This window comes from Strix aluco, chromosome 4, assembly GCF_031877795.1.
Source record: "Strix aluco isolate bStrAlu1 chromosome 4, bStrAlu1.hap1, whole genome shotgun sequence".
Classification (NCBI taxonomy): Eukaryota; Metazoa; Chordata; class Aves; order Strigiformes; family Strigidae; genus Strix; species Strix aluco.
In genome coordinates this window covers 82,676,742-82,692,693 of record NC_133934.1, presented here as the reverse complement: position 1 = coordinate 82,692,693, position 15,952 = coordinate 82,676,742, and the positions used below count along the sequence as shown (strand labels likewise).

Sequence of the window (15,952 nt, the reverse complement as noted above, 5' to 3'; positions counted from 1 at the left end):
GAGAATGGCACTTTTTGTTTGTTTGTTTTCTTTTTCTTTTTTGTGGAAAGGGGCAAATGAGGGAGACATGTATGTCAAATTCTATTACTGCTGCAGCCATCTCTCCCCAGTACAAATGGGGATGGGCACAATGACACTAAGATGATCACAAGACAGTGGCTGGAGGGACTTGTTACAAAATAAGATTTTCTTCAGTGCTCAAACTTGAGTGCAAAGGAAAGTAGTACATGACTCACAGCACATGTTCAATAACAGCAACAATTCAATCTTAATGGAATGAATCATAGAGATGTTTTGCAGGGCTGACAGTTACTAAATCCACCTTGCAAAAAGAGCACATTCACAATGTTACAAGAGTTTCATCGAGCAACACTTGATGCTTACACTGGTCCTTACAGAACACAAGCTTTAACAGCGACATAAAGTTTTAAGTTCCAGCAGCCCGATCTACGTAAGTGATTTAATAAATTACCAACCTGGTTAAAGTAAATTGTAAGCATCAAGCAGTATAACTTTTAAACGCATTCTGAAAGCATATCATCAGTTCTGTTACAGCTGCTTTCCCCTTGAACTTCAAGGAATCACTGAGGTTAAGCCAGAAAGTAACCTTAGATAATCTAGCCCAGCCCTTGATTTTAGCTCCCTTTCCTACACATTGAGCCCAGCCCATGGACTGGATGACAGCATCCAGAAAGTTGTACAGCCCTGGTTTTAAAAATCAAGAGATGAAATCTCTCCTGGATCATTTGTTCCAAATCTACTCTACTATCTTTAAAAAAAAAAAAAGTATCACTCTTAATTTTGAAAGTCTAGCTTCAATTTCTAGTCACTAATTATGTCTGCATTTCCGAGTTATTAAAAATAGCTCAATGAGAAAGAAATAATGTGTTGCAAGGTGGTTTTTTTTCTTTAACTTACTATAAATGTTTTTAAAAGCCCAAAAGATGAAGTAACAGGACCATCGAAAAAGAATGAGCTTTCATTCTAAGTATTAGAATTCTTCCTGTGACCCCCTTCTACAACTTTTCCAGCTCTTAAAAAAAAAAATCTTTAATAGTGTGAATGTCCATATTTTCACACATCATTCCAGTGTAAGTCTTGTTAAATTCATATGCAGGAGTAAAAGCAACCTACTTTATGACTTCTCACTTTCCAATCCACAAACATATTCTACGGTGCTGGCAACTATTTTTGGAGAAATGGCCAGTTACTTATATCTCCCTTTGTATAACCTGTGATGGACTCTTTTTCTATAATGCTGACTTTTTCCTAGTGTGCTACCAACCCAATTCCCTTTACAAAAGCCTATTGCAGCTTGATTTTCTCTTAGCAACCAAATTTATCATCGTGTTAACAGCATTAAATCAACCTTGCCTGAAAACAAGTCAAAATCTGTTCTCCAAGGTTGTGAGCTTGCTTTTACTCTCCACCCCCCCCTCAGGATCCTGAACTCCATCTCACAGTCACTTCAGCCAAGGCTGCCTCTGACCTTCACATTCCCAACAAGCCCCTTGATGGTGGTGAGTATAAGGGTCCAGCAAAGCACCTCTCCTTGTTGGCTCCTCTATCACTTGGAGGAGGAAGAAGCTCTCAATGAACTCAAGGAGCCTCCTGGATTCTTTACGTCCTGCTGTGTTGTCCCTCCAGCATGTATCAGGCCCATGAGGGCCAGGACCTGCAAACCTGAGGCTGCTCCCATCTGCTTGCTCTTGCTGGGCAGGCGGCCTGAAGCAGACACCCCCTCTAACATCACTTTTACCTGTCCTCTCTTCAATCCTAATCCAGAAACTCTCAGCTGGCTCCTTATTCATCCCCAGGCAGAGCTCCATGCACTCCAACTGCTCTCTCACCTAAAGGGCAACTCCCACTCCTCACCTTCCCAGTCTGTACTTCCTAAAGAGCTGGTATCTCTTCATGACATCACTCCAGTCAGAGGAGCCATCCCACCACATCTCCACAATCCTAACAAGATCGTTATGTGCATGTCATACTTCATATTACATTACTGAAAGCTCCAAATTTTCTGGGCCCTTATTAGCAACTTCACTGCCTCATTAATAAACACGCCATAGCCAAGATTTAAGTTATTCTTAATAGCTTAAGTTCTTATTGCCTTGCCAACAATGGAGTCCCCCTGCCTTCAGGCTCTTTCTTTAACATCATAACTTCTCATTTGATTTTAAAGACACTTAGAATTTCAGTGTTGGAAGAAAAGTTCATCTAGATCTAAGACTCCCTATTTTTTATAATCTAAGCAATCACAAAAGCAAATTCTTTCTAAAAACTAGCCACTGTTTCAACAAAGCCCCCCAGTGTTTATTACCAATATATACTTATCTTATTCATTATTCAAAATCTTCCCATGCTACTTTCTCTCTTTTGTCTCTTAAGAGAGTTCCCTGTTGTACGGTTTGTTCTTCCTAATAACCTACACATGCTACCTTGAAGTCAGATAGGCACCACAGGTATTTGTATTCATTTTGAAGGTCAGCATGTGGATCCTGAATTACAAACTGAGCAGGTTTGGTTTTCCTAAGACCATTGAAAGTTACAAGTATGAGTTCTACTGACTGTATAGGTTAGAGATGCAACTGGCTTTGCAACAAGTTGATCTTTGCGCAGCTACCGTCAACAGTTAAAAATATAATGTATGGTACAGGGATGCAACATAATTTCATAATCAGTCTCATCTGAAACGGGAACAAACAATGGTTTGGAAGCCATTACAGAGCAACACTCTGGAAATCAAACTGTGCTCTTCAGGATTGTTAATCACTACTACTACTACCAAAAAAAAAAAAAAAGAAGAAAAAAACAGTGGCAAGAAGGTCAATACAGACAACTTATCTTTACAGATAGGCAATGTAAACTCATGGACAAATAAATCCAAGTACAATCTGATGAAAATCTACGTTGATTTAAAAACAATGCAAGAAACTGCAAGGAGAGACACACTGGTAAAGAAAATTAGACAGTATGGAACGACAGGAGAACATCACTTTAAAAAAAGCCAAAATTCACTTAAAGGATAGCATATTCTACTTCCACCATAAACATCAGAACAAATTAGTGTCATGTAATGTAATAATTACTGTCCTTTAAATAATATGCAAATTAAAATAGCAATGCACAAAATTACACAGACTACCTAAAACAGTATTTTTCAAACGTGCATTTCAATTTTGGGGTTTTCTTACTTATATAAAAAAAGAAAACAAATTTAAGAAATACTGCTTTGTAAAATCCAACTTTTTAACAAACCTGTATAAACAGTTCTTACTAATTTGTAATTTGGTTTGACAGGAAACCAAGAAATAGTGGTACTGCGATGGAGGCACTGGACAATTCTTCCCCCACACTTCCTGTCGCATGACATGGCATTTAGGAAGCACACAAGTTCACAAAGCCAAACAATACATCCTACAAAGAAAATATCTAAGGGTAACAAAAGTAGTATCAACAAAAATGCAAAATTAAGTAGAAGTTATGATCACTAAATACAAGCGGACAGATATAGTATATAAAGGTATTGAAGATTAAACATTAGGATCTGCAAGCATGCAACAATTTATAAGACAACTGTTAGCTTGAAGAACCTTAAATGTACTTGAGTCATTTTTTACTTTCCTTAAGGCACTTGCAACTGTAAAGCTGATAATACAAAATTAATTACTAGAAATTGTTCTAAATTAGTGAGCTAAAAGGCCAATCATTAATCTTCACCATCATTTGATGGTTAATCCATAGCTGTTTGCAATGCTTGGAATGCATGTCTACGCACTACTAGTTAAAGATACTTGTGAGCTAATAACTGCAACATTTGCCTCTGCCATTAATTTTAACTTAATTTGACATCCAATGTTTACTAATTGCCAAAGAGAAAAATTAGCATATGGCAATGAAAAAGGTTCAGATGACTGACATTTGCATTAAAGAACACAGGGAAAATATTTTAGCTATACGTTAAGAATTTGTCCTTTTTTTTTTTCCATTATCCTGTGGGCAATTTTGTAGAGTAGAATAAGGAAGGGAATGTCTGCCAGACAGGTCAGACAGTTATATAGTACTGCTGTTCCCTTATAGAGTCTGCTCAGTGCAAACTAGCTCCTGTGCTCCTGACACCATCAATAAACTCTTCATAAGTCCAGAAAGCGTTACAACTTTTTAAATCTTAACAAGGACTTTATTGACCTGTTTTTCCACTTCTCCTCTAGCAACACTACTGTTCAAAAGTGGAAACTAATCTCCAGACAAAAGCAGGTCTGTTTAGGTGGGAGGCACAATATCTGAAGATATCAAACCTAATTTTCAGTTTGGTGAAGTGAAAGATAGAAAGGTACTGTGTGCATCATACACTGACTCACAGCCTGTAACCCACCGACCTGAGGAATCTCTGGGTTATTTCTGAGTGGTTCACAGAAGAAAACTAAGAAAAGCAAACTGACATATCTTATGCAGGACACTATATATGAGAAGTTTCTAGAAGGAGTCTAAGCTTCCACCAAAAAAGCATTCATTGACACAGAGTGGGTGGGAGGGACAAAACCACTCTACCAACACATTTTCATGTTCCTGCATTTTCATCTAAGTTGCAATACTTTTGCCTTTTTTCTCCTCAGCCTGGGAAAGAAATATGCAAGCAAATAATTTCTAGAATAAGGAAGCAAGTACTAGTCAATATAATTTGTAAAAGTCTTTGCTTATCTGGGAGATAATTTTATTTATGTTGGCAGTGTTTTATTTTCAAATCAAGGTATAGCTTACTGTTACATCACCATACAATAATAAATTGAAACAGCATACTAAACGTGTATTTGTTCATTTTCACTAATGCAACTACTGCTTTTAATTTGTTTAAATTGCAAGACATGAGCATATTATCCTCTCAAAGTATGTATTTCCTGTCTATCTCAAGCCCTGACACCATTCCTACAGTTCAGCAGACTGTCAAATTCTGCCTTGTACATATTTGATACATAGTTATTAAAAAAAACATGTTGTAACTAAATTCAGTGTTTACCACTCTGCAGTGCCATAATACCCAGCTACAGGTCTTGGGCACTTCTCTCTTTGGCCAACCTTTTCCAATGTCTCCACGCATTGTTGGCAGCTCTGTAGCACAGACTCCACATCCATCATTTCAACTCACAGCCCAGAGGCCCAAGTCAGTCCCTACAGCCACAAGACAGCCAGAACCTGAACACAGGTAGCAGCAAGCATGGAGGAGGTTTGCCTCAAACTCTACCACAACAGCAAAGGAAGCCACTGACAATTCTTGAGGCTGCAGACAGGTCCCATCTTCCAATGATTTTTATACCAAGTTATACAGATGAGAATCCATTCTCTCTTCAGGTCATCTTTGCTTAGGAAGACTCTCTCATAGCCGTTTGCCTCTTCATGCATCAGTCCTTTCCACTGCAAATGTTTCCCCATTTCTTCTTTTGGAGACCTCTGGCTCTTCTCAACCAGTAGCAAGTCTCTACTATACTCTTCTTTTAAGGCTTCTGTGCGGCTTCCTCTACCCAGCTGATCTGTTCTTTGCTGCTTCATAAAATCTCAGTTTACCTTGCTCACTCTGTTCCTATCCCCTATTTCACACTTTTCTTTCAGTCTGAGTCAGCCAAATTTTAGCATCCTGCAGCTTTACTCATGACATTCCACTCACTCAAACTGAGCGAATAATGAGATGGAGGAGCTCCCCGTTAAGAGCCCATCAGTGATACAGATTCCTCCTCCCAACTCTTCTGCCTGCTGAATAACGAAAATACTTTCTTCTCCTCAGAGGCATTGGTTAGGAAAAGCCTTCCCACACGCCTACTACAAAAGAAGCTGTCACAAGGAAACACCTAGAAAAGGTGAAGGATTGTGTCATGACCACACACCTTGGAGGGTACACAGCTTTAAGGGAGGCTGCACGGTCTAGTCTCCAAGTTCCTTCTCCTCTCTGTAAGCCGGGTGACATTGCCCCCCCACCCCGCCCCAAGAATCATTTGTGTCTAGACTAAGCAATATTTTTTTGTAAATAACTATTTATACCATCTGATGTACTGGGCATCACACAACTGAAAAGCAAACACCTGCCATAGTACATGGACCCTGTTGGCTAGCTACCTCAGCTTCCCCTCAGGGCAATGCAGACGTGCTTTTCAGAGGACTGAAGAACATCTGAAGCCTTTAAAATGCCCCAGAACTAAAAATGCCTGCACAGACCACTGTGGGAGACTCAAGATAGGGAGAAAAAATGGAGACAAAACTGTCCTCAATAACTCATGAATGTCAGTGGGATTTCAATTCAAAAGATCCTGATGGCCTGTTACTTTCTAGAACTACTGAGCCATGTTTACTTCTCTGCAAATTAGTTTTTAAATTGCCATCATATATTATCTCCTCCACCACCTAATCTTTGCTGGTTTTGCTGGTTTTCCCTCATCTGACAGTGATGAAAATCAGGAAAACATAACACATGTAAATTGTAAGTGCTGTATGCATCTTTTTTTTTTTTTTTATTTCTCCTGTATTAAATGAGTGGGGCACCAGAGAACATACAAATTTACTTAACATTCACCACTGTTTATTGCAACTGTGCTTCCTTAGACTGAAAACTAACAATTATTTAGAAATACACCACATGTTACAGTACTAACGTTTTAAGATTATACTTCTTCCCATTCAGACCACTGAACAAAATTTTTCCACTTATACAGCAATAACAAAACATTTCTGAGCCTTACTCAATGAAAATTTCTTGACCTACTAAAAAAAAAAAACATAATCAGAATTTACCCAAATATCTTTTCTTTAACCAAACCACATGGTAACATGAAGCAACTTTTAAGTAGTGAAATGTATTTAAGGGCCTGAAGTAAGCAAATGTTAGTTCTTCGCAGTAGTTTGAAACACTCAGATAATTTAGGAGTGCATTACACTGTGCAAATCATTATATTCTTTAAAAACTTGGGGAAGCCAAAAGGTCAGAAAGGCAAGTTGTCCACCATTCTTTACCTGTTTCCTATTATTAACCCCAAAATCATTGGTCCTTTTTATGAAGTGACATGGCTAGACAGATAAAAATCTAAGACCCAGCTAGCATAGTTACAATATTTAAAAAACGGAAGTTCTGATATGCTCTCATAAATTCAGCACCGGACAGTTAGAACAAACCAGAGTTGTGATTTAATTTTTTCATTAATATTTTTATTGAACTAGGAGCCACAGATTAAACACCTTTGTATACACTGTGTTAATATCTGGAAAACATCAAAAAATATAATATGGAAATGAGCAAAATACGTGAGCAATACTAAGAAATGTGGTTTTAAAAATGTTACACACACCTTCTAAATTCTGAGTGTAAGGAAACCAATGCAGTGCAATTATGCTAGAAAAGCCGTTGCTGCTTATAAAACGTTGTGCAGCTGTTGGAGGAGAGGGTTACAGTGACAAACAGCTTCCCTGCTACAAAGGTGGCAGGAAATCTATCAAACTGGACAATAAAATTGCAATTGAGTTTCTTTGGCTTTTTATAGCAGCTGCATGTATCTTGATGTGTAGCTCTGCAAAACCTATCCAATTCTGTAACACTAGTCCTTTATGTACTAGTTCTTCATCATAGAATGGTGTTATAAATTAGTGGCAAGAATGGCGCAAAGGGTTGTAAAAAGGAAAAATAAGCAGTAACCCAATACAATTAGAGATGAAATAATAAAACCACAAATTGGTTATACTCTTAGCAATGTTAAGGAAATATTTTTGTTCCCATAATTCCCACATTACTTTGAAAGCATGCTAGAAATCAAAAACATCCGAGATGCACGTAGCATTGAACAATTTGCCCACTGAATTATGTCTACACTATGTTACGTGTGAATCTCTATGAATCTCAATATTGGTATAAGAGGATACATGAATATTCAAAATAAATAAAATTAGAGGGATTAAAAATTCCGTATCATTAGATATTAATATCAGTTTATACAGACATTTGCAAGTGATTAGTAAGGTTTTACCACAGAGTTTTGTTGTGATTTATCCTAATTTATGTTTATGTAATTAAAAGATAGTTATGAAATATCACCTAGCTTTATACTGCTACTTGCATAAATTGCATGTATTATTTATAAAAAAGTTCAAACAGCAAATGCATCATAAAGGTGAAAAAAATCCAATTTTAAAATCCTTGATTATCACATCGTCGTTCATATCACGATTGTTAAGTTAGTTTTGGGGTGCTTTTGTTGTTTAAGCATTTTCATTTAGGCTTCTGGAACTGGATGTGGAGTAGCACATTAACACAACTGGAACTGGATTAGCACTAATGTCCAAACAAACGGAACTCCTTTACAATTCCTTCCAAATTACACCACCACTCTGCTGCTAGCTCTGCCCACAAGCACACATTTCTAACCTTGCCATTGTTCAACTTTAGAGAAAGTAGGTTGGAAGAACAAACAGTCCTTGTATTTTGACCAGGAAGCCAATAAAGCTAGACTTGGGAAAACTGATAGAGGAAGTTACTTCTACAACCAACGGTACCTCACTACGCCAGCATGCCAGGAACCAGAAGTGAGAAACACAAAGAGTGAAGCATGTCATTTTCTCATTCACTATGGTATTGCACAAAAACATGCAGCCTTTTGGGGAAAAAAACAAAAAACAAAAACAAAAAACAACCAAAAGTAACATTAGCTATACCTCAATTTTTTTGGTATTTTCTAAAACCATGTTTTTCTCAACATTTGGCCATGGCATCACAGTAAAATCTTGGGTTTTGCTCTATGAACTCTAGACCATTGATTAGCCACATTAAGTCACTGAAGATAATGACCAAAAATCCATATAATCATTTTGACATAGAAGCTGTTTAAATGAGATTTCCAACATTACAATATCTTACAAAAAGTCTAAGAATAGAACTACAGCTTATAAGATCATGTGCTAGATAATTTTTAAATTCAATACACCAAAGTTCTGTATAACAGAGGTGGAAAGCTGATCTTCCTTCACTCACCTCTCCATCTTTCCCCAGGGACAGTTCCCCGGTCATTCCCAGCAATCACACAAATGCTTTAAATTATGCCAGTTTCTATAAACTCTTAGGGATCTTTACTCTGGCTACAGCTTGGCATTGTACAATCTACTCCACCCATGCCCTCTGCATCTTGGGAGAAAGAGAGGAAACAGGTTTTCTGAAGAATGCAGAGCTGACACAAAAGAAGATTACATTTTAGTCGTTGAAATAGTCTTAATCTCTGTAAGGGTTAAAATCTGGCCCTGGATTCTTTGCACCTGGATTCCATTTAGCTAAGTGACTATTTATTAATATTATTTCACACACTTATTATATAGATTTCTACATTTGTCTGCCCATAACCCAATAATCCACCATCGAGCTCTGAATTCGATAAACAGAGCTGCAAAATAACAGTATTCTTGCTGTGTGCAGAGGCTGACTAATTTTGAGAAAAAAAAAAAAAAAAATCAAGGACCTCAGAAATGCTAACAATTCCTTAAAGTGATCTTCAGGATTCACAGATGTCCTTTTTGCACTGTTAAGTTGCACACATTTAGAAATATATAATTTATGATTTAATTCATCTTAAGTAAATATTTCTGAGAAACCAGAATAATTATGAGTCCCACGCTCATTCAGAATAAGGCAGGGCAGTTATCTTTTATTCTACTGTGCCTCGCTTGAAGATCCACTAATAACTTTTATGTTATAATTCTGGTTGTAACAACAACAAAAAATCCGACAGAAGAATAATGCAGGGTAATAGTCTCCTTCATACTGCAAGGATTTGCATTCTTGCCCTGTATTCCATGACAGCTTAACAGCTGAAACATCTGTCTTAACTTTGATTTCTTTGCTTTTTACTGGTTTGTTTTACTGCCTTTTGATGTTATCAAAAGGTATTTTTGTTTATGAATAGATATGGTGCGCCACCTTGTGTTCATGTCATTATTTAAAAGCAAAACCAGGACTAAAATTTTTCAGAAATCCTCCTGAGATTCGATTACCTCATTTCTGAAAACATGTGCCATTTTCAGTATAAACTATCACAATTTGAGCAACAACAAAAAAAGATTTGTGTTCAAGCAACAACATTTAATTGTCAAATATTTGAAAGTTATGCCCAGTAACAAACACTGGGCTTTTATTTAACTACTGTCCTTCACTTCAAGACTATTCTCACTGTATGATACAGCACTTTTAAAGCTCTAAATCTAATTACACAGCATAACGAAACTTTCCAACTATTTCCAACACTCACCTTTGAATGTGTGATTGACAGCGTATCCACCCAAACACGCCAGCCACCCCACTCGTATTTGATTGCATGGTAGAGCAAAATTCGAAATATGGTATACACCATCTCAGTTATCTTCTGTTCCTCGGAAGTCTTTGGATTAAAACAGCAGAGGGAAAGCATCCACTCCTGCCAGACGGAGCACTGCAACAAACTCCTGCAAAATGCACACACACTACTTAATCAAAATTCAAAATATATCTTAGAAATATACATGAGCTAAGTCAGGAATTCAACATGTTTAAAAGAAGTGCTATGTGCAAGCTTCTCTAATTTTACATATGGAAGACTATACTATACTATAGAATTTGCTGCACAGCAATGAAGCTGCATCTGCTTAATGAGTCTGATTTACTAGACCTCGTTACTTCCTCTGTATACATGTGTATATAGCAAGCTATCTTACCTCCTGTTTTCTCTGCTGTTATTAAAAAGTTTAATCATATCTGAGAGAAAGGCTCGCCGAACCTCCAGAGTTTCTGGACACTGTGGAGAATTACGTAGCAGGATTGCAATAACCTTCAAAATCTCTGTAAAACAGTTCGTGAGCAACAAAACATTAGTACTAAGCACAGCACAAAATACAGGACATCTTCCAATACTGTTTTTACAAGAAAAAAGTGATGCTATATAAAAAAAGTTTTATACTGAGAAAAAGCACATCTCTATTTGAGTAGAAGATTTAACTAATACAGATCCCTTCTCCCAAGACTCCTCAGACCTGGTCACCATCAGGGGGATTTGTAGACCTAAATAGTTGAAGAAAATGGAATCCAAGTTAAATTATTCTGAAATTTTTTTGAATTACCAAGTTTAAGTAACACAAATGTTATTGCACGACAAATGACAAGCTATCAGAATCTGTCAGAACCTTTTTCTAAGGAAATTCACGTAATACAATGTATCCATTATAAAATCATTATATGAGAAAAATGCATAGATTTTGCTCTACCTCAATAATACTGAATTTTCAAAGAATCTGAAAAACTTCTGATTAGACTTAACAATTTCTGTTATTAAAAAAAGGTTGAGAAAGGGGACAAAACCTTCCTGATGTAAAATTTCACCTCTTGTGAGCATAATGTTTTCTATACTTTTAGGAGACAGTAAACGGTCTGGGTACATTCCCCTTTTTGAAGCTGTGGCGTAGTCACTGTTCTTGTTATTTTAAAAGAAAAGTTAACTTTGTAAATAAATTAGGCTGCAATTTGAACATGGTCACTGTGATAGTTTCAGTAAACCTCGTACAATTTCTTTAAAAAGATAAATTTCTTACTTGATGATATTACCTCTGATCTTAAAAAGGTAGTCTAGAAGCTACTCTTCCTGCTAGACCTAGATAACTCCAGACTCATACCTCAAATAATCTATATTAACCACAGCAGTGACTGCCAACTTCAAAAATTTTAAAAGAAAGTAACAGAAATCTCCTCCCCTCTCTTGCTTCATACAGATTCACCAGGAGGCAAATGGCATACTGCAACCAGATTTCTTTCCTCTGCATCTGCTTTGCTTTCTTTCCTCTTCCCCCCACTTTCCACATGAAGGAAACCCACAATTGTGACCTACACTTAATGACAAAGCATCTATGAAAGTGAAAAATCTATTATTTCTCCAGAAAAAATGAACTCCCAAAGCTATCATAAGTCCATTGTATTATATACAGAGCACATTAATAATGCATATAATTCAGGAAAGGAGATCAGTATTTTCTCTTAGTTCAAAAGACATCTAAAGTTTCATATCAAGATATTTCCCATAAAGTAAGCTAACCAAAACACTGGGTAGATACATTTCTCCTACTTTCCATCTAGTGCTGTCATACTGAATGTAATTTAAGATGAAGGCTGTTTCCATATTTCAGGTAATTTAGTCTGACATCACTAAATAATGCAATCAGAATTTTGCTGGAACCTTAACATGTATTAAATCAAAGTATCCTGTGCACACAAGTCTTGAAAAACCATTTCATAACATGACTGCACAGCCAAAAAGGGTGAGTTATGAACTACATACACATTTAGACCCATAAAACGCCTCTGAAAAAGCTAGAGACATGCTTCCTAAATAACTCCAATTAAATGCACGTTATCTTTCCTTTTTATGAAAGACGATGTAAAACTGAGATCAGAATTAAGACTGGTGAAAGTAAATAATAAGCTTTCTCATGTTTTCTTTTAGAGCAGACTTTTCTTATGGTAGCACTTAGAAACGCGTAACATTCTTACGAGGATTTTGTATCTTCACTGTTGAATCTGGGTCAGGATGTTGTTTATGTACCACTTGAGTGCAAATCTGTTCGGTCAGAATCTAGCAAGAAAGAAGAAGTCGCCACATTAATGTTCATAAAGACAGTTTACTGAAAAATAGTTGGATACATCCTTCATACAGAACGATCATTATTTCACCATGGTTCTAAAAATTATCCAAAAAACTCACTTGTTGTCTTCCTTGATAATTTATTTCATCCTGTTCTTAAAATTTTACTCTATACTATTTTTTCTTTGCTTTCTCTTAAGTGCACACTTATTTTAAATACACTGGAAGAGAAACCTGAATCTAACCAAAACAATCATCATAAGGCAAGATCATTGCTATAATAAAATTCCACATATATATGAGTGTCTGCTTGAGACATTCAGGTTACTTATTATCTAGAATTGTTCATAACAAGCATAATCAAGTTAATGGGGGTGGGGAGGAAATCTCAAGTAGTGAGCTTTGGAAAAAAAAAGCAGCACTCAGCTGCATCACGCCAAGGTTTAATGTCATCTGGAACATATCAGCACAAATATGTAAGCAATTTTCTAACAATGTCTTACAAGTAATTAGGAAGATTGGATCCTAACTACAGTATATTACTACCTCAAATAGGACATTGTATGTGGTCATGGTGATTAAACTTGTCTGAAGCATCAGCCTTTCAGTCAACAAAGAGAACAATCCATGTCCAAGCATGACTTCAGCTTTTCTCCTGAAATAGTATAGAAAGATAAAATAAACTTACATATTTAACTTGCCTTAGGGAAAAAAAAAAAGTTTAAAAAAGTGTGCCTCAAGAAATATGAAATCACTGGAAACATCTTTTTCTTTTTTGTTCCTTAAGTCTTTCACTTTTAGTTAAGGAAAAGGGCAAGGATTCAAATTCTGAAAAGACAAGTCATTCCCTGAAGACAAACAGGACAGATAACTTTCTTCTGTAAATGCAGTCCTCACCCACAAGCCCAAAAAGCTGAAACACATCCTTAGGGATTTCTTGATCAACACTAAGGAAAGGGCATTTTTGTCTTCATTTCATTCAAAAATACAACCATGGACAGCGATCTCAATAGTTATCTACTATTGTAGTCAACTGGAGACATATTAAATCTAGTTCTTGGTAAGTAACACAGGGTTCAATCTCAGCAGTCTAATTCTTGCTACCAATTTCAGTGGAATTACGAAAAAGGAGCACTTTTAAAAGCAGGCAGCTGTACTGCAAGTGTGAATCTGGTAAGGAAGTGATAATGCCTGGACACTAGTTGCCAATAGCAAGTAATTGTACCATATCAGAAATGTATTAATGACAAACAAATTGAAGAGTACTTGAAGAATAGTAGTTCTTAGTTCTTATTCAGTGAAGCATATTTAGTGACAGTACAGCTTTTTTTTACTTTACATAAAAACACATGTGTATACATACACACAAAATAATATATGACACATATGTGTCACAACCTACCTTTTTTCCTTCTTTTTCGGGGGGGGGGGGGGGGGGGGGGGGGGGGGGTGTTTTAAGACTGAAACTAGTACTTACTTTGGAGCGAGATGCTTTAAGAAATATCCCATCACTTTTAGAGCTTGCACCCTGATGCCTTCACTTTGTGATGCTAAAAGCTTGTAGACAACCCTAAGTGGAGAAAACACAAGGCTTCCTAAAACGGTTGAAACACACAGCAATTTTTGTGACAAGCGAACTGCAGTAGACTGCAAATATATTTGTCTCTGAGCCTAATTTAAAAGCATGACTATTCATAAGACTACAAAAACCAGCATGATGTTTCTGTTGATGGCACAATAGTTTGCGATTTCGCATTTTATAATTACATTTAGAGATTTTTAATCAACTTTAAATATCTCCCAACTATCAATACATAAGACATGCTGGGAAAATCTGCTGCAATTCCTATATTGAGAACTGTGTCAATCTGATATTTTATCCAAAAAACTAAGCAAGCAATTGTTTCGGTATAAATGTGGCTGGATAGGACTAGCCATGTATGGAGGGAGATTTATTACTACCACTAATATCTGACACCTGTGAATGGTGTTGCGCCCTCAGGAGGGATAGAGGAAGACACCAAGTCAGGAGGCATTCTTCTCATTTCACCTACATTTGTTTCTTCTCTTCACCTCCTTATGATTATGTTCTACACCCTCTTATGATTCTCCACTAAAGAGGTTTAAGAAGAAAGCTGAAGGGAGCAAGGGGCATGTCTGTAGCAAAGTACTAGATACTATATGAACAGTTCTGACTGCAGTTTTTCCAAGAAAGAAAATGAGAGTGCAACAAACACAGCAAAGAAAGTGTTGATGCAACTGATTAAAGTCTGGTAAATTAATAAACAATTGGACATACACTCTTACAGCGTCCAGTAACCTTAAATATATTTGACATTACCAATTCAGTCTGTAATATTGCACAGATCTCACCACGTGTATCTATGCCTTCCACTCCCCGAATAAAAAGAAATCGGACTAGTATTTAATTTAACTCCTCAAACATTTATTTGCAGTACATTAAAGCTTAATCTTTTATTAAATGAAGTTTATTTACACAGTGAAAAATTCTAATATTGGCCTTCAGTCAATGTGAAGAATAACAAATGCAAGTTTTCGACCTCTGTAAATCTCTCAAAAACATAAGACATCTAAATGTATTTATCAATTACAGCCAATTTCATTCATTGCTTACTTTTTAGACAGTAAAGTGCATATGACCATGTCACTACCTGATTTTAGTTGGGCTATGGTTCATGGAATTGGACAGATCTTTGAATTTGTGAAATACGATTTAGCAGATACCTACAAAGACTACTAAACTCTGAAAAAAAGAAAAGATTAATTTCCTAATGCTCCATGAAATTATATTGGAACAGAAGGTACGTACTCAGCCTTTGCTGTGAATATTTTCTGTGTAAGTTTCTGAGGACATTTGTATCAGTTTATTAGGGGGAATGGAAAAAAATATCCCACCTTATAATACTGCATTTTAGATCAGACAGTTGTAAGAAGTTCAAGGGACTTATTCAAGTTTTGGGGCCTTATCTATACAGAACTGAGCACTCATCACTAGTTATATACTCCTTCACTTTTGCATCCCTAAAAATATTACCCAGGATATCTAAACTAAGACCAAAAAAACCTAGTGAAAACCCAGGAGTGATTAAAAACCAGTTGTCTATAACAAATAACTTATCCTGGAGAAAGCTGCAGCCACAGCAGCTATAGAATCAGAGAAACGAGCAAGCCCACGATACAGTGTTCATTCAAGCAATATAATCCATTTCCCTGCTTGTCTTAACAGAACAGTATGAGGGTTACCTAATTGTATGGGGAAAAAATATTTCCTTACACTTATTTTTTCAGTAGATTGGTTAGTTTTA

At 36.5% G+C, this 15,952-nt stretch overlaps 1 protein-coding gene across 1 annotated transcript in view; it reads right to left on the bottom strand.

The window, feature by feature from the left end:
* LRBA (LPS responsive beige-like anchor protein) overlaps positions 1 to 15,952 on the bottom strand; it is a 424,995-nt gene that overhangs the window by 343,415 nt on the left and 65,628 nt on the right. The window contains exons 18-22 of the mRNA XM_074821286.1: positions 14,104 to 14,196; positions 13,173 to 13,281; positions 12,536 to 12,617; positions 10,714 to 10,837; positions 10,272 to 10,464 (exon numbers count right to left, since the gene is read on the bottom strand). Coding sequence (XP_074677387.1) covers positions 10,272 to 10,464; positions 10,714 to 10,837; positions 12,536 to 12,617; positions 13,173 to 13,281; positions 14,104 to 14,196 — 601 coding nt within the window. The remainder of the gene's footprint in view (positions 1 to 10,271; positions 10,465 to 10,713; positions 10,838 to 12,535; positions 12,618 to 13,172; positions 13,282 to 14,103; positions 14,197 to 15,952) is intronic.